The sequence below is a fragment of the Setaria viridis genome, chromosome 1 (assembly GCF_005286985.2).
Source record: "Setaria viridis chromosome 1, Setaria_viridis_v4.0, whole genome shotgun sequence".
NCBI classification, from domain to species: Eukaryota; Viridiplantae; Streptophyta; class Magnoliopsida; order Poales; family Poaceae; genus Setaria; species Setaria viridis.
The window spans coordinates 20,485,154-20,508,405 of NC_048263.2; the positions used below are offsets into that span (position 1 = coordinate 20,485,154).

Consider the following 23,252-nt stretch of genomic DNA (forward strand, 5'->3'; position numbering starts at 1 on the left):
TATATACATGAAATCATACAATAACATGAATCCCACAAAGTCCAGAATCTTTATACAAATTTCAACAAATTAGTAGTACTTTGTAAGAATTTCTACCAAATTTCTACTAATTTCTACATATTTATTGGAATTTCTACTAATGCCTAATAATTTTACAATAACATGAATCCCACAAAATCCAGAATGTTTATACAAATTTCAACAAATTAGTAGTACTTTGTAAGAATTTCTACCAAATTTCTACTAATTTCTACATATTTATTGGAATTTCTACAAAATTACTACTAATGCCTAATAATTTTACAATAACATGAATCCCACAAAGTTCGGAATGTTTATGCAAATTTCAATAAATTAGTAGTACTTTGTAAGAATTTCTACCAAATTTATACTAATTTCTACATATTTATTGGAATTTCTAGCAAACTACTACTAATTCCTACTAAATTGAATGAATTTCTACAAAATTTATCAACTGATTTTCTAACTAATCTACAAATATCTATTGATTTTCTAACTAATCTACTAATATCTATTTATTTTCTAACTAAAAAATAAAAAAGGTCCTTGTTGATACAAGCCGGTGGGCTTGCGTTAGCAAGAGCCGTTCATTCCCGGCGCCAGTGCCGGCGGACCTCGTGCGGTGCCTAGCTAGGCGACGAGGTGGTTGGGGCGGCGAGACGGTGGAGGCGTTGACGGAGCGAGGTGGCCGCAGCAACGACAGGCGGAGGCGGCCGGCGACGAGGGATAGAGGCGGTGCACGCAACAGAGGTGGCGACGAGGCGCCGCGACAGACGAGGGCGCGGCGGCAATAGAGGAGGTGGCGTTGACGGAGGCAGCGACGAGGCCCCGCGATGGAGGCGGCCGACGGCGACGACATCAAGGGGGCTCAACGGAGGAGGATAGGAGGCGGGCCGGGGCGATGGAGGAGGAGGCGGTCCGGGCACGGGCGAGGCGGTCGAGCAGTGGGACGATGATGGCCGGGGCGATGGGTGACGAGGACGACGGCGGCCGGCAAGGGAGGCGTATGGACCGCGACAGAGCAGGCGGGAGGGCGCGGGATCTTGGCGGCAGTGAATTTGGCTAAGTGTAACTAGCGTGGGGTGGGGGTAGAAGAGGCTACAGTGGGTTTTATCCCCCCCTTTTATCCCGATTTGTAATTGAACCCGGGACTAAAGGACCTTTTTTTCCCGGGTGCCAACACCAACCGGGACAAAGGGCCCCCCTTTTATCCCGGTTGCTAACTGTAACCGGGATAAAAGGGTACATCCCCGGCGAGAATAAAAAATTACCCTTTTATCCTGGTTGCAATTGTCAACCGGGATAAAAGGGACGGCCTTTGATCCTGGTTGCTTTTGGCAACAGGGATAAAAGGATCTTTTGTCCCAACTTCTATTGGCACCCAGATAAAAGGGCCTTTTCCCACACTTTCATCTCCCGCCTGTTTTTTGGAAAAGGATTTTATTTATGTTTTCACTACATTTCAGGATGCAAAAATAAAAAACTTCACATATTTTGAACATGCAAAAATATATTTAATTAGCAAGTCTATTAACAATAAGTGTGAATTAGTCATTAATTCTATACCAGTTCGTTTAGTCTCTAAAATAATTATTTTACTGCATCTCTATGATCAAGAAATTATTCAATTAAATAATTTCAACGCACAAAAAAATCCATGTATGTATGTGGTTAACATTGTTCATGTTTATCTAATAAATCTTCACCTCAACAAATTTAAGAACACATGAAATCATACATAGGTTAAATTAAAAATTGTATCAAGTACTACACAAAGGTCAAGTAAATTTAGCGCATTACAATACAATGTTATAAAATTTCTTCTTCACGAAAGTTCCTTGATCATGATCGCGGTGTAAGTACGGAGCCTCTTCTTTGGATAGCAGGATGTTTGGGTCAACTTCAACAGCGAATGGAGGCATGCCATCAAACTGATCATAATCATCTTACTGGTCTGTTTTATCCTCGACTCCCACGATTTTTCTTTTACCTGGAAGAACTATGTGGCACTTTGGCTCCCATGTCTCTTCTGGATTTCTCTTGGGTTTGCTAGACATGTCCTTCACATACAAAACTTGATGCACATCATTAGCAAGTATGAATGGTTCATCATTATATCCAGTCTTGCTCAGATCTACTATTGTCATTCCGTACTGATCTTTGGTTACGGCAGTTAGCTTCACCCAATTGCAAAGAAATAGAGGGATGTACAGAGGTCCGTATTCGAGTTCCCATATCTCCTGTATGAAACCATAATATGACTCCTTGCTATTATTTCTATCTATGGCATCTATGCGGATACCACTATTCTGGTTCGTGCTTTTCTAGTCCTGGACTCTCTTGTAAAATGTATAACCATTTATCTCATAGCCTTGGAATTTCACGATTGTGCTAGCAGGTCCCTAGCTAACCAAGCGAGCTGTGGGTGAATCTCAGAGTTACCCATAAGTTGTTGGCGCAACTAGGAGGGAAAAGTTTCCATGTGATGACGTCTAAGCCAAGCATCGGATTTCGTCGGGTTTTTGGAAACTACCATCTGCCTGTGCTACTCGATATACGAAGACACAAAGGATGACTGTTGTAGAATAGTGTAGTGTGCCCTATCGAACAAATCAGTATCATTGCTCAAACTTGATTTCCTTCCAAGGGTGCCCATTCCCCGGAGCCTCTTCCTCATGGCGTGAAGTTGGAACCCCAATCGAGTCAATTGAGTCAATAAAATCAACACAAAACTCGATCACCTCCTCTGTTCCATATCCCTTGGCGATGCTTCCTTCTGGACAGGCACGATTAAGAACATAGTTCTTTAGGATTGCCATGAACCTCTCGAAACGCCACATATTATGCAGGTATACAGGTCCGAGAATACCAATCTCTTTTACTAGGTGAACCAGTAAGTGCGTCATAATATTGAAGAAGGATGGTGGAAATACCAACTCAAAACTGACAAGACATTGCACCATATCATTTTGTACCTTTGATAGCTTGGATGGATCGATTGTCTTCTACGAAATCGCATTGAGAAACGTGCATAGCTTTACGAGCGGCAACCGGACATTTTCTGGTAGAACAGCCCTCAGTGCAACCGGAAGCAATTGGGTCATCAACATGTGGCAGTTATGGGCCTTGAGATTTGCAAACTTCTTTTGTTTCATATTTATTATTCCCTTTATATTTGAGGAGTACCCAGACGGGACCTTCATACTATTCAAGCATTCAAACATGGTATGCTTCTCTTCCTTGCTGAGAGTGTAACTGGCAGGACGTAGGTAGTGTTGTCCATCATCTTGTTGCCCCATGGCTTTCAGGTCCTATCATGCTTCCAATGTATCTTTCGAGATCCCATAAACACCCATGAAGCCTAGCACGTTCACACAAAGATTCTTCGTCAGGTGCATCACGTCTATTGCATTGCGAACCTCTAGGATTTCCCAATAAGGTAGCTCCCAAAATATTGACTTTTTCTTCCACATGGGTGCACGTCCGTTATCATCGTTTACAACAGGTTGGCTACCATGACGCTTTCCAAAGACTACATTTACATCCTTTATCATCTCGAAGATACTCTTTCCATTACGGTGTGCAGGTTTTTTACGATGGTCTGGCACCCCTTTGAAATGCATCCCGCTCTTTCTCAGCTGGTGGTGAGCAAGGAGAAATCGATGACCCATATAGACGACCTTCTTACAGTGCTTCAAATACATGGTGTCTGTGTCATCTAAACAGTGGGTGCAGGCCCGATATCCCTTGTTTGTCTGTCCCGAAAGGTTACTCAGTGCAAGCCAATCATTGATGGTTACGAACAATAATGCTCGTAGATTAAAGATCTCTTGTGTATCCTTATCCCACACACGTACACCTTCTTCCTTCCAGAGCTGTAAAAGGTCATCAACCAACAGTCTTAGGTACACGTCAATATCGTTGCCAGGTTGTTTTGGGCCTTGAATAAGCGCCGGCATCATAATGAACTTCCGCTTCATGCACAGCCAAGGAGGAAGGTTGAACATACATAGGGTCACAGGCCAAGTACTATGGCCACTACTCAACTCATCGAATGGATTGAATCCATCAGTCCTTAAACCAAACCTTATGTTCCTTGCTTCACTTTCAAAGTCCGGGAATGCTCTATCAATTGATCTCCACTGGGCCCCATCTGCGGGGTGTCTCAGCATCTCATCTTCCATAGTTGTTCCTGAACAAGCGCTTCAAGCGTGGTATTATAGGGAAATACCACATCACCTTCGTGGGAACTCTCTTCTTGGGAGACTGCCCCTTGACATCACTAGGATCATCTCGCCTGATCTTATATCATAGCGCTTCATAGACGGGACAAGTATCCATTTTCTCGTATTCATCACCACGATAGAGGAAACAGTCATTAGGGCATGCGTGTATCTTCTGAACATCCAATTCAAGAGGGCAAATAATCTGTTTAGCTTCATATGCTGTGGACGGTAATTCATTATTCTTGGAAAGAATCTTCTTGAGAATGTTCAACATCCCCTGAAATGCCTTATCGGACACACCATTTTTTGCCTTCCATTGCACAACTTCTAGTGTCGTACCTAGTTTTTTTGGCCCTGCTGGCAATCTGGGTAAAACATTTTTTGGTGATCATCTATCATGCGCTGCAACTTTGCTGCTTCCTTCTCAGTTTCGCAATCTCTGTGTGCATCTCGTAGCACCTGACCAAGGTCATCAGTAGGGCTATTTTCTACAAACTCATCTTCATCAGCCTCACCCATTGTATTATCTGCAAAAGCTTGGCCTGCAACCCAATCCGGAATGTTGTCATCATCCTTCTCCTCTTCGCCGTCTTCCACTGCAACCCCTCTTTCACCGTGCTTGGTCCAAACCAAATAGTCAGGCATGAAACCGTATCTAAACAAGTGGCTGTGAATAGTCCCCCAAGAATCATTTGAATAGTCCTTCTTGTTATTGCATTGGAAGTATAGACAACATACAAACCCATTCTCTGGCTTGTTCGCTTTGGCCACTTCGAGAAAATAATGCAAGCCATCAATAAACATCTTGCTCCATCTGTCTGCATTATACATCCATTGCCGGTCCATCTGCATCGTATTACGCATGAAAATCGATTACACTTGAAAATGTATTACGCGTGAAAATTGATTGTGCATGAACAAGGATTACACTTGAAAATGGATTACGCGTGAAAATGGATTACACTTGAAAATGGATTCACGATTGAAAGCATGTCAAATGTTGTAGTGCAAATAATGTTGAACGTTTAGATATAGATACAAATACATATATTTAAATTAAAAATCCAAACAACATGATATATTAGCCATCCACTGGTTATTATCTAGGAGGATTTTAAGCATCCTTAGGCGGTGAAGACGAAGGTTATTATCTAGGACGGCACCGTACTTTGTCATGGAAGAGGTTCTATTTTATGAGAAAGGGGGCATAGTCTTCCATGATGTCTGTTACCGCTGTTTCTCGTAAAATCGAACCTCCTCCTTGACATCTGTTGTTGCTTCACGGAGAACATGGTTACCAAGATGAACACGGTATGCCTGCAGAACTTGTTGAACTTGAAGACTGTGATCATCTGGCGAGCATGTTCTTAACTGGGCGGCACCGCACGTCGTCATGGAAGAGGTTCAATTCTACAAAAAAGAGGACACGGTCATGATGTCCGTATCCACTCTTTCTCGTAGAATCGGACCTCCTCCTTGACATACGTTGCTGCTCGGCGGAGAACATTCTCGCCGAGATGAACACTGTATGCAAGTTCAACAAGTATGGATTTGAAAAAACCATATTGAATTTGACAAGATAAACCGTCTAGACAAGGTAGCATCATTCTTAAATCACTACAAGAATACATACTATATATGACACATCAATCTCCCTCACATTCTAGCTCAAAATACCTTTCCATTTTCTACTTTATCACATTCTAGCAAATAAACTATCCATCTCCAAAGCATAAATCAAAGCATAATACGAGGATGAAGTATCAAACCTTCACAACACTTGTGTTGGATGAGTGAAATTCCCACAAAAATGAGGGGAAAAAAATCGAGCAGCACATCCCTTGCTTCGGTTGAAAGTTTACTCCCAGTTGGAGGCTCCAACCAGGACAAAAGGGTGGCCCTTTTGTCCTCGTTGGAACCTCCAACCGGAAGTAAACTATTTGTCCTGGTTGGTGACACCAACTGGGACAAAAGGTCCACCCTTTTGTTCTGGTTGGAGCCTCCAACCGGAACAAAAGGGTAAACCCACCGACGCCCTGGAACTAGCCGTTACAATGCAAATACAAACTGGAAGTAAATCTCCCCTCCATTTTTGCCTACCGTGGCGCACCCCTTTTCTCCCGAGCCTACTTTAAACTGGGACAAAAGGGGGCACATTGAAAGTCAGTTCTCTACTAGTGAATTATATGAGATAGGATGGTCATGCCCCTATTTTTTATTAATAGGGTCGTCCCGCCTTGTGTTTAATTTAATCCAGAATAATAAATACATTCTAGTTTCTTATTTGGTTTCAGGGATTGGAGCGGATGAGATGATGTTGTTTTCAAACTATTAGGCAATGTCACCCATGGGGCCTATCATCCAACGGACCCACTTGTCAGCCTCCCACCTAGCTCTTCTTCCTCTGTGGTTTTTTGCTGCAGTCATATTTCTTTCCAGTTGCCACAGCGACACATCACAGCCAAAGCTCAAGGGACATTGTCACTGCACCTCCCCGCCCAACCACTTCCTCACCCAAGATGCATGCTCCCAATGCTATGCCTCCCCGACCGCACTTCTTTGCCCATGTCTCCTAGATCGCGAGTTCCTGCCACGAGCACTACTATGGTTGAGACCTTGGAGATCGAGCAACAGCGTTCGGAGAATTTGAGCATGGATTGCTCTTGAGTGATGCAATCAGATCCCTTGACACCATGAACCCATATGTGGGCTTGTGGAGATAGATAGTGGAAAAAAAGAGGAAGAATCGCCTCCATTATTGCAACACCGGAAGGTCGAGGGATTTGGCAAGGATAAAAAATGGAATGGACTGTGCTAGATCTCGCCTGTGCTGACCTAATCCTGCACTGGATTTAGTGTGGACTCTTGTGCGCCAGCGCCAGTTCGGCCGCATGGAGGTTGCCCTCAATCTCTCCCCAAGTTTCTCCATGTCCCCACATACACCCATATACATGCACCCTCACTAGAGGCCGCTCTGTTAGCCATGCAAGTCGATGACTCTGTCCCCTCATTTTGGCCGGGCGGGATCGTCCTAAATCTGATGCAAATATTCTTATGTGGAATAACTAAGTTGTCTCACTTCACCTTCTATCCAAATTACAGAAAATCGGGTTCACCTCATCCAATCCGAGTAGGGAGCGACTCACTTCTAACCGGTCAACAGTGAAACTGTCGACGCACATCCCTCCATCTTGTGCACACGACTTAGCTGGTTTCTGAAGTGGGCATCTATTGGCCTTTCTAACTGTTTGGTTAGGTTTATCTTTTTAATAAACTAGTCTTAATTACGGTGTTCAATTGGAAATCAAAAAATTAAAAAAAATTTAAAAATTTGTGATCGAACTCTGAAGCATGACGAACTTGTGAAGCTGCGCTGGGGTGGATCAAGTGGACGACCTGGACAGCATGATGCAGCATCATCCGTGAAGGTACTCCTTCGTTCTAAATTATAGGTCGTTTTGGTTTTCTAAATGCATAGATATTATTATATATCTAACATAAGATATATCTTAATGCATAAGAAAGTCTATAAACCTAAAATAGCCAAAACGAGAAAGAACATCTTCCAGAGCCCAGACTCCACTTTTAAGTTTTGTCAATAATTTCTTTCGGAGCTGTTTCGAGAACAAAGCAAGCGTTTGTTCGACTATGAAGGGAGGCAATAATCAAATTTCGATCATAATGTACCCTTAAATATTGTCTGGTGGAATAAAATTCCTATAATTTTAGATATCTTTCTTCTGAAAAAAAATGTTTAAACAGCCATCGTCGGACCGAGACGAAGGCCCAAACGAGCGCATGTTTCGTTGCACGGGAAGCACGCCTTGCACTTGCAGCTTTCCTGTGGTATACTCCCTCCATACTGGTAAAAAATAACGTTTAGGACAGCATTTAGCATACCAAGGAGTGATTAATTAGGGTAAAGTTTTCCCTGTCTACCCCTATTAAATACAGCTGTGGCTGCATTCCATACAAGAAAGTTCCACACCCTTACTGGCTAGCGCAGTGGGGGTTGGTGTCTGGTGTTGAGAGCGTGCGGGTTCGACTCCCCACTGTCTCCATTTTTTTTGTAGTTTTAGCGCATTTTGCATGGCACCGTGCAGCGGCGCATTTTGCATGGCTTGCGCGCGGCCTGGACGATTTCGCGCTGCATGCATGGCGCTTCTACTACTCCAGCCCCGCTTCTTTTTGGCAAAACACACTGGTTGCCGCTTCTTTTTTTTTCTTTGCGCGCGTTTTGAGCGTTTGGTTGCGCGCGTTTTACCAAAAACAGTTCGCGCATTGGACCTTTGGGTTCCAGCGGCCGCCTGGCTATTTATTCCCTTGTTGCATGCGCCTGTGTACTAGACTGTTCATTTGCTAGAACCAGCTGAACACATGGCCAGCAGTTCCATTCGCCTGTAGTATTAGAACCAGTAGAACGCATGGCCAGTTCGTTTGCTAGCTTTGATCTAAACGTCCCTGTAGTAGAAGATGACAATGGCAATGCAACCTTCGATCTCAACGAGCCTGTACTGGAGGATGTCAACGACAACGGTAAGTTTCCTTCTGCATATGATATGATTTGATGGGATTCCATCTCCACGGCATATGATTTCATATCATCATTTACTTTTTTGACAGGAATCGATTTGAACTTGCCTCTAGACGAATATGGCGCGGTTAATTTTGATTTTCTAGAAAACATTGCTGGTAAGAATTTTTTGTTGCAACAAGCATTTCATATCCTTGGTTCCTTGCTGTTTTTTAATGTGTTCTTTTACAACTAGAACATGCTCCCGTTCAAGGGAACCAACGGAGGAAAGACATGCCCGAAGAAGTCAGAAAACAAGTTTTCCAAGCTTTGTTGACAAGAAGCAAGAATGGAGGACTAGGCAAGAATGATACGACAGATGTTGCTGCTCAGTTTGGTCTACACATTCGTGCAGTTCAGCGCCTGTGGAAGAAAGGTAAAATACCACTTGCAAATAACATTCCAGTTGACCTTGGTAGTCGAAAGAAGGGTAGAGTTGGTCGTAAGGCATCTCCTGTTGATTTGGAACAATTGCGTAGCATTCCTCTCAAGGAAAGAATGACCATAGAAGATGTTTGCACCAAACTTAACATGAGCAAATGGACAATACAAAGGCATTTGAAAAAAGGTTTGCTTAGGCGCCACTCTAGTAGCATCAAACCATATCTCACGCAAGCTAACAAGAAGGCTAGATTAAAGTGGTGTGTTGACATGGTTATGAGGGATTTGCTAGCTGATCCAAGGTTTAAGGATTTGTATGACTATGTGTTCATTGATGAAAAATGGTTCTACCTCTATCAAAAATCTGAAAAATATTATTTGCTACCCGACGAAGATGATCCCCATCGGACTTGTAAGAACAAGAACTACATCCCTAGGCTTATGTTCTTGTGTGTTGTTGCTCGGCCAAGGTTTAGGGATGGGAATTGTATTTTTGATGGTAGGATTGGTTGTTTTCCACTTGTTCGATATGAACCGGCTATGAGAGGTAATGAGAGAACCGGCCGTGTCCGTGGAGACTTGGTTATGAAGCCCATAGCTTCGATTACTAGAGAAGTGATTAGAGATTTCATGATCAACCAAGTGTTGCCTGCCATTCGAACCAAATGGCCAAGAGAAGATGTGGGCAAACCAATCTACATTCAACAAGATAATGCATCTACCCATTTGAAATTGGATGATCCGGATTTTTGTGAGGCAGCTAAGCAAGAAGGATTCGATATTCGCCTAGTTTGTCAACCACCCAATTCTCCAGATTTCAACATTCTTGACTTGGGTTTTTTTCGTGCTATTCAAGCAATTCAATACAAGAAGAATGCAAAAACAATAGAAGAGCTAGTTCCAGCAGTGCAAGAGGTAATTTGATCAAATTGTTCACACATGTTTCATTGTTTCATCAACTACAAATTTGCTCATCCATTCATTCATTTGTTGCACACTTGTTTTGTAGGCATTTCTAGATTACTCGGCAAAGAAAGCTAATCGAATGTTTGTAACACTACAAAGTGTTTACATTGAAGCTATGAAGGTGAAGGGATGCAATAAGTTCAAGATTCCTCACATGAACAAAAATACACTAGAAAGAGAAGATCGGCTGCCAACTTCTATCCCTTGTGAACCATCTTTGCTTCACGAAGCCGAGGCTACTCTTGCTGCACCAAACAATTAGAATGATGCTAGTTAGCTTAAGTAGTAGAGACATCCTTGTAAAAGTTAATGAGAACTCAAGCTTGTTATCTTACTGATGCTTTGGCGTCATCCTTCGCGGCTGCTAGCTTCTCGTCGAGCATCTTGATCACGTGTGCAGGTACCTCGATAGAATTTCCATGCATCACGACATTGTTGGGATCGGGAATGAAAATCTCGCAGTCGAACTCGTCGAGGCCGTAAAGCATGGCGCCGAGTTCGTACTCCATGTGGACGAGACCGCAGCGAGAACACGGCCAAAACACCGAGTGCGCACGATTCCATGCTTCGCGGTCCTCATGGACGAGATGACAGCGACCACATGTAAAAGCGCCCGGCGGCAAGGAATCCGGCACCATCTCGGAGTCCGGCGCGAGCTCCTGCAACTCCGGCATGATGGAGTCCAGCACCATCTCCTGCGACACGGCGATGGAGTCTGGCACGAAGGACTCCAGCAGTGAGTCTGGGACGATCTCCATGGCAAGAGAGAGCTTCATGGTGGAATCCGGCGCCACCTCCTCGGACACGACGGAGTCCAGCGCCATCTCCTGCGGCACGACGGAGCGGACCGGCGAGCGTGAGTGGCGCGGCGAGCAGACCGGCGAGCGCGAGCAGCGAGCAGCGAGCGGCGCGGCTAGCGGCGCGGCGAGCGGCGAGCATGAGCGGCGCAGCGAGCAGCGAGGCGAGCGCGAGCAGACCGGCGAGCGCGAGCGGCGCGGCGAGCGGACCGGCGAGCGCGATGAAGCCATGCGCGCGACGAGCGGACCGGCGAGCGCGAGCAGCGAGCGGCGCGGCGAGCGGCGCAGCGAGCAGCGAGGCGAGTTGGGGCCAAGCACGAGCGGCGCAGCGTGCAGCGATGCGAGCTGGTACTCGAGCGGCGCGCGGTTTTAAGACGCAGACGACCACACGAGAGGGCGAGCGTCGCACGCGCGGCGTGAATCGAGGCGAGCGTCCCACGCGCGGCGCTGAGTAACTGCACGCAGAGATCGATGAGCCAGGGGCAAACAAGTCCAGGGGAGGCGCTGCGGCGCTACAACGACGTTTTATCCGCAAACTGCGTGAGGAGCCAGGACGTCGTTTTATTTGTATACGGAGGGAGTACGTTCCAAAAGGTGCACGACGGCAGCATCCGTCATGCACGGCATTCATGGCGCACGAACCTGACAGCGACAAGCCGTCCCTGGAACACACAGCTGCATGCGGCACACCTACCGCCGCACAGAGCCGCATGCAACCACGCCTCCGGCTTTACTGCACTGCATGCCCCCGCCACACGCAGCCGCTTTTCACGTCACGCCTCGGCTCCTCCAGTTCAAAAAGGCATCATCACTTACATTCGAGCCTGGCAAGCAACCTGCCCTGCAAGGAGGAGGATTGGATCGGAGAGCATTCAGATAGAGCAGCATGGCACCGGCGGCAGCCGTGCATCCGCGTCGTCTCTTCCTGCCCGCCCTGCAGCTGCTGCTCCTGCTCCTCCTTCCAGTGGCGCGCGCGCGCGTGACGGCGCTGATCGTGTTCGGCGACTCCACGGTGGACGCCGGCAACAACAACGCCATCCCGACGGTGGTGCGGAGCAACTTCCCGCCCTACGGCCGCGACTTCGTCCCGGGCGGGAGGCGCGCCACGGGGCGGTTCAGCAACGGCCGCGTCGCCACCGACTTCTATTCGGAGGCGCTCGGGCTCGGCCGCGACTTCGTGCCGGCCTACCTCGACCCGGGCTACGGCATCCGGGACTTCGCCACCGGGGTCTGCTTCGCCTCCGCGGGATCCGGGCTCGACGTCGCCACCTCGCGCGTCTTCGTAAGTGATCCGGCCTATCATCTCCTTTGTCTTGCTTCATTGGTTACGAGACTACGACTACCTACTAGTGCATTCGCGGGCGTTGTTTCTCTTTGGGCTCCGGTGCAGAAAATTCTCGCGAAAATATCATTTTGGGAATAAATCATGTGGCATTACGAAGAAAATGTAGGCATCTACTTGCTCTGTTCCTAAATTATTATTCGTTTTGACTATCTAGACATAATATATATCTAGGTGCATATTAAAGATTATGTATTTAGAAAAATTAAAACGAATAATAATTTAGGATGAAAGGAGTAGCTATATGCATGTTAAGGTTGATAATGACTTGACAACATATAACTCAAGTCTCATGCATAGACTAGGAACGTTTGTACGGTACGAACTACTGTTTCACTAAAATGCAAGTAACGGAGACAGATACTTGGCACTTCTTATGCACAAGCCTAAATATAATAGGCAGCTCTCCTACCTATTCATTCCAAAAGAATTTTAGTTGTGCGCGCATATATACATATATATATATATATATAATTTATATGAAATTGTCAATTTTAATATTTCCTTGGTAGCTTTAACTTTGGATTCTTAAAAGATGGATCGTAGACTATAGGTTTAAAAGGCTGGATTCTACTATTATGCTTTTGAGAGAACTAGTTTAAAAAAGGACTCCATTTGTTTTTTAGCTTCACCATAATTTGGACCAGATTCCATATCCGAAAAGTAAGAGGCCAATAAGTTGTTTTAGGAACCCAACGCGGTCAAGCTTTCTAACTTTGATTACCGATACTAAAAGAATTAAGTAGATTGATAGTGTAGATTCACCATGAAAAGTATTTTGTAGTATGTATACTTTGCTTGTTTTCATTATCATATTGTCATGGGAAAAGAATCAATTTATCATCTAACAACATTGGAACCTAAAACACAACTCTTAGTTAGGAGGAAAAAATTCATTGGGGATGAATTGGATCAATTGATTTGTGAGTAAATCCAGTCGATATTTTGTATAAGAGATTGGGGGCATGGATAGTAAAGTGTTCGAGTAGTAAAATAGACATTTTCTTCCTATTATCATATTGCGATTTGCGAGTCGACGTTCAACCTTTTAAAATGTGACGGTGCCCAAGATGACTGTTTTTTTTTAAAAAAAAAGTTCATTTCTCCGGAGAAACATTTCTTAGAATTTGGCTTCCATTTTTTGAAACAAAGATCCAGGAAATGTATATTTCGACTGAAAACATTTCATAGGTTTTAGTTTCCATTTAATGAAAAAGGTTCATGCAATGCATATTATTCTTGGACCCACTGTACGTGGAGAAAGAATGTGCAAATACTATTTTTGATCTTGGACCCACAGTTCCTTTTCCTTCAAACTACTCCCTCCGTCTCAAATTAAAGGTCGTTTTGCTTTTTTGGATTCATGACTTTGTTATGCACTTAGATATACCCTGCATAATAATATCTATCGTCTTAAAAAGCTTAAACGACCTATAATTTGGGACGAAGGGGGTACTACGCAAACTTTAGCCATTAGTATACATTCGTTTTGCTTTTTTGGATTCATGACTTTGTTATGCACTTAGATATACCCTGCATAATAATATATATCATCTTAAAAAGCTAAAACGACCTATAATTTGGGATGAAGGGAGTACTACGCAAACTTTAGCCATTAGTATACATGTGTAAGGAGATACGTCAGCAGCAATCGATACTTCACCCCAAGTCATTTACTCCTAGGTGTCCAATCAGCAAAACAAAACGAAAAGCAGAAGGGGGAAAGGATGGCAATTCAAACTGACGAAACATAGAGTGTGTAAGTTGTTGCACGCTCTGAGTGTCAATTTGTTTGGTTGACAAGACATACTTCAACTTAGCTTAACAGATATACTTGCATTGTTGTGAAATCAAGGCTAGTTCATTTTGAACCAAAATATGATTCGTAATGCGACTCCAAAGTAATTTCAAATTGACAGGACGGAGCAACGTGCACCTTGAATTGTGCCATTTCATTTGAAAGTTGGAGTACTACAAAACAAGAGGAGTCAAGTTTCCGCACTATAAGATGTGTTCGTTACCTAAGGAGTACACACATACCATGCGCATACAGTATAACTTTCCTGTATGCTACTCCTATTTTTGAACTTCCTTTGTCGTCCCACGGGGATTCAACGCGACATGTCCATGTCGCCGGACCAAAATAAACCCGGCAGCACTTTTCCTCAAGATTCCCGCTGCACATTCGACGGGAAGCGAGGAGATCATCGTGTCCTACTGGGGAACACTTTTAGAGTACCGGTGAGCAGTGTTAACGCAGCAGTCACATTTGTCGATTACCACTCTCCTACTCGTACGACCGACTATTTTTGAGCCCATCGCCAATGGTGCATGTCGAATTGAATGCTTTCACGTGCATTGTGATAAAAAGAGCTTTAATCTAGCACAAACCGTGTCGTACGTATAAACATTTGGAAATGTCCAAAATCATTGCTTGTTTGTGTTCATAAAAATGAAGAAAACCACTGTTCAAAACTATAATCTCACTGTGATCATCGATCCATTCCAGAGAGTGATCCCCCTGTGGAAGCAGGTGGACATGTTCCGGGAGTACAAGGCGCGGCTGGCGGCCCACCTGGGCGCCGCCGAGGCCCACGCCGTGGTGGCCGGCGCCGTGTACGCCATCAGCATCGGCACCAACGACTTCATCGAGAACTACTTCGCGCTCACCACCACGCGGTTCCTCGAGTTCGCGCTGCCCGAGTACACGGACTACCTGGTGGGCCTGGCCCGGGCGTTCCTGGCGGAGCTCTACGGCCTGGGCGCGCGCCGGATCGGCTTCACGGGGCTCACCGCCATGGGCTGCCTGCCCGTGGAGCGCGCCCGCGCCCGCGCCGCCGCCCTGGGCCTCGGCGGTGGCGGCTGCAACGAGGGGTACAACGCGGCGGCGCGCGGCTTCAACGCGGCGCTGGCGGCCATGGTCGCCGAGCTGGGCGGCGAGCTGCCGGGTGCCGACATCCGGGTGGCGGAGCTGTACGACTTCTTCGAGGGCGTGGTGCGGGACCCGGGGCGGCACGGGTTCGCACGCGTCGACGTCGGGTGCTGCGGCACCGGCACGTACGAGATGGGGTACCCGTGCGGCGCGTGGGCAGCGGCGCCGGGGGGGACGTGCCCGGACGCCGACCGCTACGTGTTCTGGGACGCCGTGCACCCGACGGAGCGCGCCAGCAGGGTCGTCGCCGAGCACCTCATGAACTCAACCTTTGGCCGCTTCGAGTGATGATCGAGTGACATTCTAGTTGGTTTAGCATCTCGTCCTGATTCGTGTAACGGATATGTGTGTTGGTTCAGGTGATGTGTGGAAGGTTAAATTACCGCCGTGCATGACCAGATGATGCACTCCCAAAGGTGGTTGCCTTTTTCACTCGTATGGCTAAAGTTGAATCGGGGAACAGAAATCACAGATCCGAATGGGAAAGAACTGCAGGTTTGATTGCATGTTGCAGCTGTGCCAACACACACAAGTCTGAACAGAGCAAGGGAGCATATAGTTTGTCAGAACTCGTAACTACACAGAACCAAAAGAGAGAGCGTGCCTCTCTATCATCTCAACAGGGAACTGCTACTGTCCGCTCCTAATCTTTGCAAGCCAAAATTGTGTCAGGTGAACTAAATTGTACAGATACATGCACACAGACCTAGTCAGCTAGCTACATTCTCTGCCAACCACACCGGGCCGGCGGCCGGCGCGCCCCTGGTTCCAGCGCCGCCCGGGTGGATCATCGATCGATCTCGCCGCCGTGGACGCTCGCCGTTCCGCGGGTCCGTCCGCACCTCTACACTGAAAACACGAGGAAATCTCAGAAATCCGAACCATAAAGCACACGGGTTTCCGTGGCAAACGAATTACAACACGCAACAGGGAGAACTCGTTGTGCGCACGTACCTGCTGAGTGCTAGTTGTGAGACGGGTTCGCGTGGGACCCCGGCACACGGCGGCCGAGGCTGGCACCGGCCCTCCTGAACGGCGTCGTCCACCGCCACCCGCTGACGTCCATCTCCTGCTTCGACCCTGACGACCGCGTGTCCGGTGACACCCGCGGCGCGGTCACTAGCAACTTCCGGCTCCACCTGTGGCTCTCCGGCGTCGGCGTCGCAACGGCGCGCGCCACCGTCGAGGAGCTCAGAAGGAGTCCGACGAGAAGTAGTAGTACTACGAGACTGGCACGGCGGGGCAGCAACCTGTGTCTGGCCATTGCTTGTTTAGGCGTGTGCCGCCTGTGCTCCGGCAAGCGGCAATGGATCCACCGAGGCAGTGAGATGGAGAGAGTGTAAGCAGGGGATGCCGGCGGTGGTTACAGGGGATTAGAAGAGCTGATGCCTGATGGGATCTGGTCTGGTCTGGAAACGGTGGAGCATAATTGCCAGTGGCAGTTAGATATAGGTGGTTAAGTGCGGAATTATTTACTGACGAAAGATAATAGCGGAGTGTCAGTGAGTCATATGCAGGCTCATTCACATGTAATTCAGACCACGCCAAGCTCTTGCCATGTGCAACCGCCGCTCCTAAGCTTAGACCAGGCTCGGAACACATGTCTAGTGGTAGTGGAGTAGTAGAATTTGACTGGTCAAAAGAATCAACCAAATTGTCAAGGGATAGCAAATCCCTTTAGTATTGCTTGGTTAATATAACACCACAAGGGCTTCCATTCCTCGAACACGACCAGACATCTCCTACAATTCCTCTGCGCTGCCTATCCTGATAACTGTAACTGCCAATCACTTCCATGATCTGGAACATTCAGTAGTAAGTTATATGACGCCTATCTTTCTTTACTGCTCTAGTTCCGCTAACATAACAACATCAGAAATTTTCTGAATTTCATCCGACCAAGCTATTTCACTTTACTTCAAAAGGCTGATGAAGGGATCGATCATGTGTGACACCGTCACACACGCATCTTTCTTTCCTTTTTTTCTTTGATAATTTCACACACGCATCTTTGACCGGCCAGTATACGGGATCGAGAAACTTTGGCCGCTGATGGAAAAACAGCGTTCCACGATTCAGATGCATTTCGGCAGCACCAACCTGCTCGGTAGCTCATTGTTTTTGGATAGGACTCATGGGAGTGGGAGGAGGGCTCATGCGTTCATGTGAGGAGGGCACGTGACGGACGGATCCGGTGGTCGGAACCCGAAGCCTCGGCGGCAGCGCCGGCCAACCTACTCCTCGGGATTGCCGCGCCGCATCTTGACCACGTTCTGGCGCCGGTTGATTATTCTTCCCTTGCTGTGCCTTTTGTTTTGGCCGCTGCTGCTTCTTCCTTCCCAATTTCCCATCTACAAAGTGTACTGCGTTTTTTTGTCCTCAGTAGAGTACGGAAACTGCTAATGGGGGTGACGAGGGTACTAGTGCTTTCTGTTACTACAAAGCACAGAAGCTTTCAGTTAAGCACATGCATGTAGTTAAGCTGAGGTTTCTGAAATCTGTGCATAGCTCCAAGGAATAATCTCACTCGGGAGTTGGAGAGGTGACCAGAATGAACCAATTGCATATCCTATTACGGCCTCTGCTGCCATTGTTGTTGTTGGGGTGGCGAATGCCGAAACGCCAGGTCTCCTATTGTTAAGCTTGAGGTAAGGATTTCAGTCAAGTCAAATAATACACTAGCAAATTAGGACTGCCTAAAAATAGCAGAATTCAGACATGCAAAGTCATAATTTCTCCGAACTTGAAATTGCTCATGAAAATTGAAAATAATGTTACCGTACAGGCCACCTTGAAATGAAAGCAGGTAACTGGTGACCCATCGTTGTGCAAATTCATGATGAAATTAGCAGGCTCGCAACCCTTGCTGCAAAGACTTACTGGCTGCAGTTCCTGGATCCTGGCAATACTCTGATCTGCACATAAGCACCAGTACTCTGATCCCGGCAATATTCTGATCTGCACATGAGCAATCTTTTTCTTCCTTTCCTGTACCACTAAATAGAGAACTGACTTTCCATCCACTCCTTCTATCCCGGTTAACATTAGACCCATGACTAAAGTGGCGTGCCACCGAAGGTCAGGGCGGGGAGAGCCTTAGTCCTAGTTGTAAATACCAACCGGGACTAGGAGGGCTTTAGTCCCGGTTGTAACGGTCGGAAAAAGCGCATCGACGCCGCTCCCCTTTTGTCCCAGTTGGAACCTCCAACCAGGACAAAAGACCCACCATTTTATCCTGGTTGGAGTTACCAACCGGGACAAAAGAGTTAGTCCCGGTTGGTAATTCCAACCGGGATAAAAGGGTTATGTTTTGTCCGGGTTGAAGCTTCCAACCGGGACAAAACTAGCAACGAGACAAAAGGGGTTGTATTTTGGACAAAATCTCCTCCCCTATAAAATCGCCAGACAGAGAGCTCTTCTTCCTCCTTCAGCCAAAGCCACTCCACTCCACCGGCCTCCTGTCCATGGCGACGAAGCAACACTAGGGGAGGTGCTGCCCGAATTTTTTTCCTCATTTCCATGGAGATTTCACTCATTCAAAGTGTTGTGAAGGTTAGCTACTTCATCTTCCCTTCATTTATTGTTATTATGCTTTGTTTTATGCTTTAGAGAGGGAGAAAAATGAGTTTTTTAGAATGAGGGAGAATGGAGAGGATTTTTATTTATACATGTTTTTTAGCTAGAATTTGATGGATAGGTTGCTTGTTATATAAGATTCATACTAGTTAAAAGAACTTGATCAATATTAGGTATGAGAAAAAAATAGAGTAAATGTATTTTTAATATTTAGGCATTGCAATAAAATTAAGGTAAATAAATTGTAGGCGTAAGAAAATAGAATTTGGTCATTGCTACAATTTTTCATGTCACTGTAATTTAACAATAATTGTATTTCTTTGACCAATAATTTATTTATCTCATGTTTAATTTAAGAACTAAATATTATAAACAATAATCCTATATGAAGCCCTATGTTCATTTTCCACGTAATACGATGCAGATGGACCGGCAATGTATGTACCACCTCCGTTCCTCCAATCCCAGTTAACAGTGTTTGCACATGGCATAAATGTGCTTACATTATTCTCTACACATAACTCAATCTTCTCTGAAGTCTACGAAGAGTCACCTCCGCTCCTCCAATACCAAAAAATAATGGTAGAATAGAAGAGTTTCGAATCCACAAACTCGGGCTGAATATCTAAAAGAATCTTGAAATAGTATTCCAAACGTCTTTTGGAGCCTAATTCTTATAATAGAAGTATGCTGGCCCAATATCCTGTTCAGGCAAAGATCTATTCACTGACCTTGACTTAGCGGCTTTTGGTTGGTTTTGGCTTGCCACAATGGGCCATGCTCAATGGATAGATCTTTTGCCTCGATGGGCTATTGTGTGTGTGCCACCACACTTCTATTATGAGAATGTAGCACTTACTCCAAAAGACGTTTGGACAATTATTTCAAGATTCGTTTATGATATTCAACCCGAGTATGTGGATTCGAAGATCTTCTGTTGTGTCATTATTTTTTGGTACTGGATATGTGGAGGTGACTCTCGATAGACTTCGGAGAAGATTGAGTTAAGTGCAGAGATGGCTCGGAGGGCGAATATTCTGCTATGTTGTACCATTATTTTAGCATAATTGACTACGTGAAGTCCACTATGGAGTGTCTGTAATCTTTAGTGCATACGTATCTTAATTGTCTTGTTGTGAGCGTAATCTTTATATGTATGTTTAGTGATCGTTATGAATATTGAATGGTGTAATTTTCATGTGAATTGTTTCAATCCGTTATAAAGGTTGATTGGTGTAAATTATGAAAATTGATCAAGTTCTTTATCTAATAGGAAGATCTATGTCCATTTCTCACGTAATAATTTATTTATCTAATGTTTTTTGCAAGACCTAAATATTATAATCATGTTAACTTTATATGTCCATTTCTCACGTAATACGATGCAGATGAACTGACAGTGGATGTATAACGTGGACAGATGGATCAAGGAGTTTGTTGATGGCTTGCATTATTTTCTCGAAGTGGCCAAAGGGAACAAGCCAGAGAACGGGTTCATATGTTGTCCACGCTTCCAATGCAGTAACAAGGACTACTCTTCCTGGGGGACTGTTCACAACCACTTGTTTAGATACATTTTCATGCCTAACTATTTGGTTTGGACCAAACATAGGGAAAGAGGGGTTGCAATGGAAGACAGCAAAGAAGAGGAGAATGATAACAACATTCTGGATTGGGCTGCTGGTCAAGCTTTTGCAGATACTACAATGGGCGAGGCTGATGAAGATGAGTTTGCAAAAGATGGCCCTACTAATGATCTTGGTCAGGTGCTATGGGATGCACACAGAGATTGCGAAACCGAGAAGGAATCAAAAAAATTGTAGCGCATGATAGATGATCACAAAAAATTATTGTACCCAGATTGCAAGCAAGGCCATAAAAAATTAGGTACCACACTAGAATTTCTGCAATGGAAGGCAAAAAATGGTGTGTCCGATAAGGCATTTCAGGGGATATTGAAAATTGTCAAGAACATTCTTCCCAAAAATAATTGTTTGCCCTCTGGGACTGGAGGTTCAGAAGATACACGCATGCGCTAATGACTGTATCCTCTATCGTGGTGATGAATACGAGAAATTGGATACTTGTCCTGTGTGCGGAACGCTGCAGTATAAAATGAGGTGAGATGATCCTGGTGATATCGAGGGGCAGCCTCCCAAGAAGAGAGTTCCCACGAAGGTGATGTGGTATTTCCCTATAATACCACGTTTGAAGTGTTTGGTCAGAAACAAGGCGAATGCTAAGTTGATGCGATAGCACAAAGAAGAACATAAGTAAGATGAGATGCTGAGGCACCCCGCAGATAGGGCCCAGTGGAGATCAATTGATAGAGCATTCCTGTACTTTGAAAGTGATGCAAGGAACATAAGGTTTGGTTTAAGTATTGATGGATTGAATCCATTCGGTGAGTTGAGTAGTGGTCATAGTACTTGCCCTGTGACCCTATGTATATTCAACCTTCCTCCTTGGATGTGCATGAAGCGGAAGTTTATTATGATACCGGTGCTTATCCAAGGCCCAAAACAACCCGGTAATGACATTGATGTGTAACTAAGACCGTTGGTTGATGAACTTTTACTGCTCTGAAAAGGAAGAAGGAGGATGTGTGTGAGATGAGGATAAATAAGAGAGCTTTGACCTACGGGCATTGTTATTCGTAACCATCAATGATTGGCCTGTGCTGAGTAACATTTCAGGACAGACAAACAAGGGATATTGAACCTGCACCTACTATTTAGGTGACACCGACAACATGTATTTGAAACATTATAGAAAAGTCATGTATATGGGCCATCATCGATTTCTCCCTGCTAACCACCTGTTAAGAAAGAAAGGGATGCATTTCAAAGGGGTGCCAGGCCATCATAAAAAATCTACACACCATAATGGAAAGTGTGTCTTTGAGATGATAAATGATGTAAGGGTAGTCTTTCGAAAGAGTCTTGGTAGCAAACCTATTCCAAACGATGATAACGGACGTGCACCCATGTGGAAGAAGAAGTCAATATTTTGGGAGCTACCTGATTGGGAAATCCTAGAGGTCCGCAACGCAATAGACGTGATGCACCTGATGAAGAATCTTTGTGTGAACATGCGAAGCTTCATGGGTGTTTATGGAAACTCAAAAAATACATTGGAAGCATGACAGGACCTAAAACGTATGAAGCAATGAGATGAGCTACATCCAAAAAAGAGAGATAATGGACAACACTACTTACGTCCTGCTAGTTACACTCTCAGTAAAGAAGAGAAGGATAGCATGTTTGAATGCATGAATAATTCAAGGTTCCGTCTAGGTACTCCTCGAATATGAAGGGAATAATAAATATGAAAGAAAAGATGTTCACAAATCTCAAGGCCCATGACTGTCACATGTTGATGACCCAGTTGCTTCCGGTTGCACTGAGGGATATTCTACCAGAGAATGTCTGATTGGCGCTTGTAAAGCTATGCGCGTTTGTCAATGCGATTTCGCCGAAGGCAAACGATCCAACCAAGCTAGTAAACTTACAGAACGATGTGGTACAATGTCTTGTCAGCTTTGAGTTAGTATTTCCACCATCCTTCTTCAATATTATGCCGCACCTCCTGGTTCACCTAGTCAAAGATATTACTATTCTCAGTCTAGTATTCCTACACAATATGTGGCCTTTGAGAGGTTCATGTTAGTCTAAAAAACTATATTCTTAATCGTGCCTGTCTAGAAGGAAGCATCGCCAAGGGATATGAAATCGAGGATATCATTGAGTTTTGTGTTGATTTTATTGACTCAATTAATTCGATTGGGGTTCCAACTTCACACCACAAGGGAGGCTGCAGGGAACGGGCACCCTTAGAAGGAAATCAAGTTGAGCAATGATACTAATTTGTTCCACAAAGCACACTTCACTGTTCTGCAACAATCATCCTTTGTGGCTCCGTATATCGAGGAACACAAGCAGATTCTATTGTCGCAATACCCAACGAAATCGATGCCTAGATTATACGTCATCACATGGATACTTTTCCCTCTTGGTTGCGTCAACACCTTATGGGTAACTCTGCGATTCACGAACAACTCGCCTGGTTAGCCAAGGGACCTTCTAGCACAATCATGAAATTCCAAGGTTACGGGATAAATGGTTATACATTTTACACGAGAGCCCAAGATCAGAAAAACACGAACTAGAATAGTGGTGTCCGTATAGATTCCATGGATAGCAATAAAAGCAAGGACTCATATTATGGTTTCATAGAGGAGATCTAGGAACTCGAAAACAAACCGCTGAACATCCCTGTTTCGTTGCCAATGGGTGAAGCTAACTGGAGGTGGTGTAATGAAAAATCAAGACTGGATACAATGATGAACCATTCATCCTTGCCAATGATGTGCATCAGGTTTTCTATGTAAAGGACATGTCTAGCAAACCCAAGAAAAATTCAGAAGAGCCATGGGAGC

The 23,252-nt window shown here is 45.2% G+C and overlaps 1 protein-coding gene and 1 long non-coding RNA gene across 2 annotated transcripts; one reads left to right on the top strand and one right to left on the bottom strand.

Annotated features, from left to right (window-relative positions):
* Window positions 1–11,518: 11,518 nt before the first annotated feature.
* LOC117864733 (GDSL esterase/lipase At4g26790) lies at window positions 11,519–15,591 on the top strand. The gene is made up of 2 exons (XM_034748842.2): window positions 11,519–12,246; window positions 14,816–15,591. Exons 1-2 carry the CDS (start codon window positions 11,851–11,853, stop codon window positions 15,524–15,526), a joined length of 1,107 nt encoding a protein of 368 aa, XP_034604733.1. The 5' UTR covers window positions 11,519–11,850; the 3' UTR covers window positions 15,527–15,591.
* A 126-nt stretch (window positions 15,592–15,717) lies between these two features.
* Window positions 15,718–16,898, bottom strand: LOC117864744 (uncharacterized). The gene is made up of 2 exons (XR_004642409.2): window positions 16,193–16,898; window positions 15,718–16,087 (listed from the first exon to the last, which is right to left on the bottom strand). It is a non-coding gene; the product is annotated as an uncharacterized lncRNA (long non-coding RNA).
* Window positions 16,899–23,252: the final 6,354 nt, after the last annotated feature.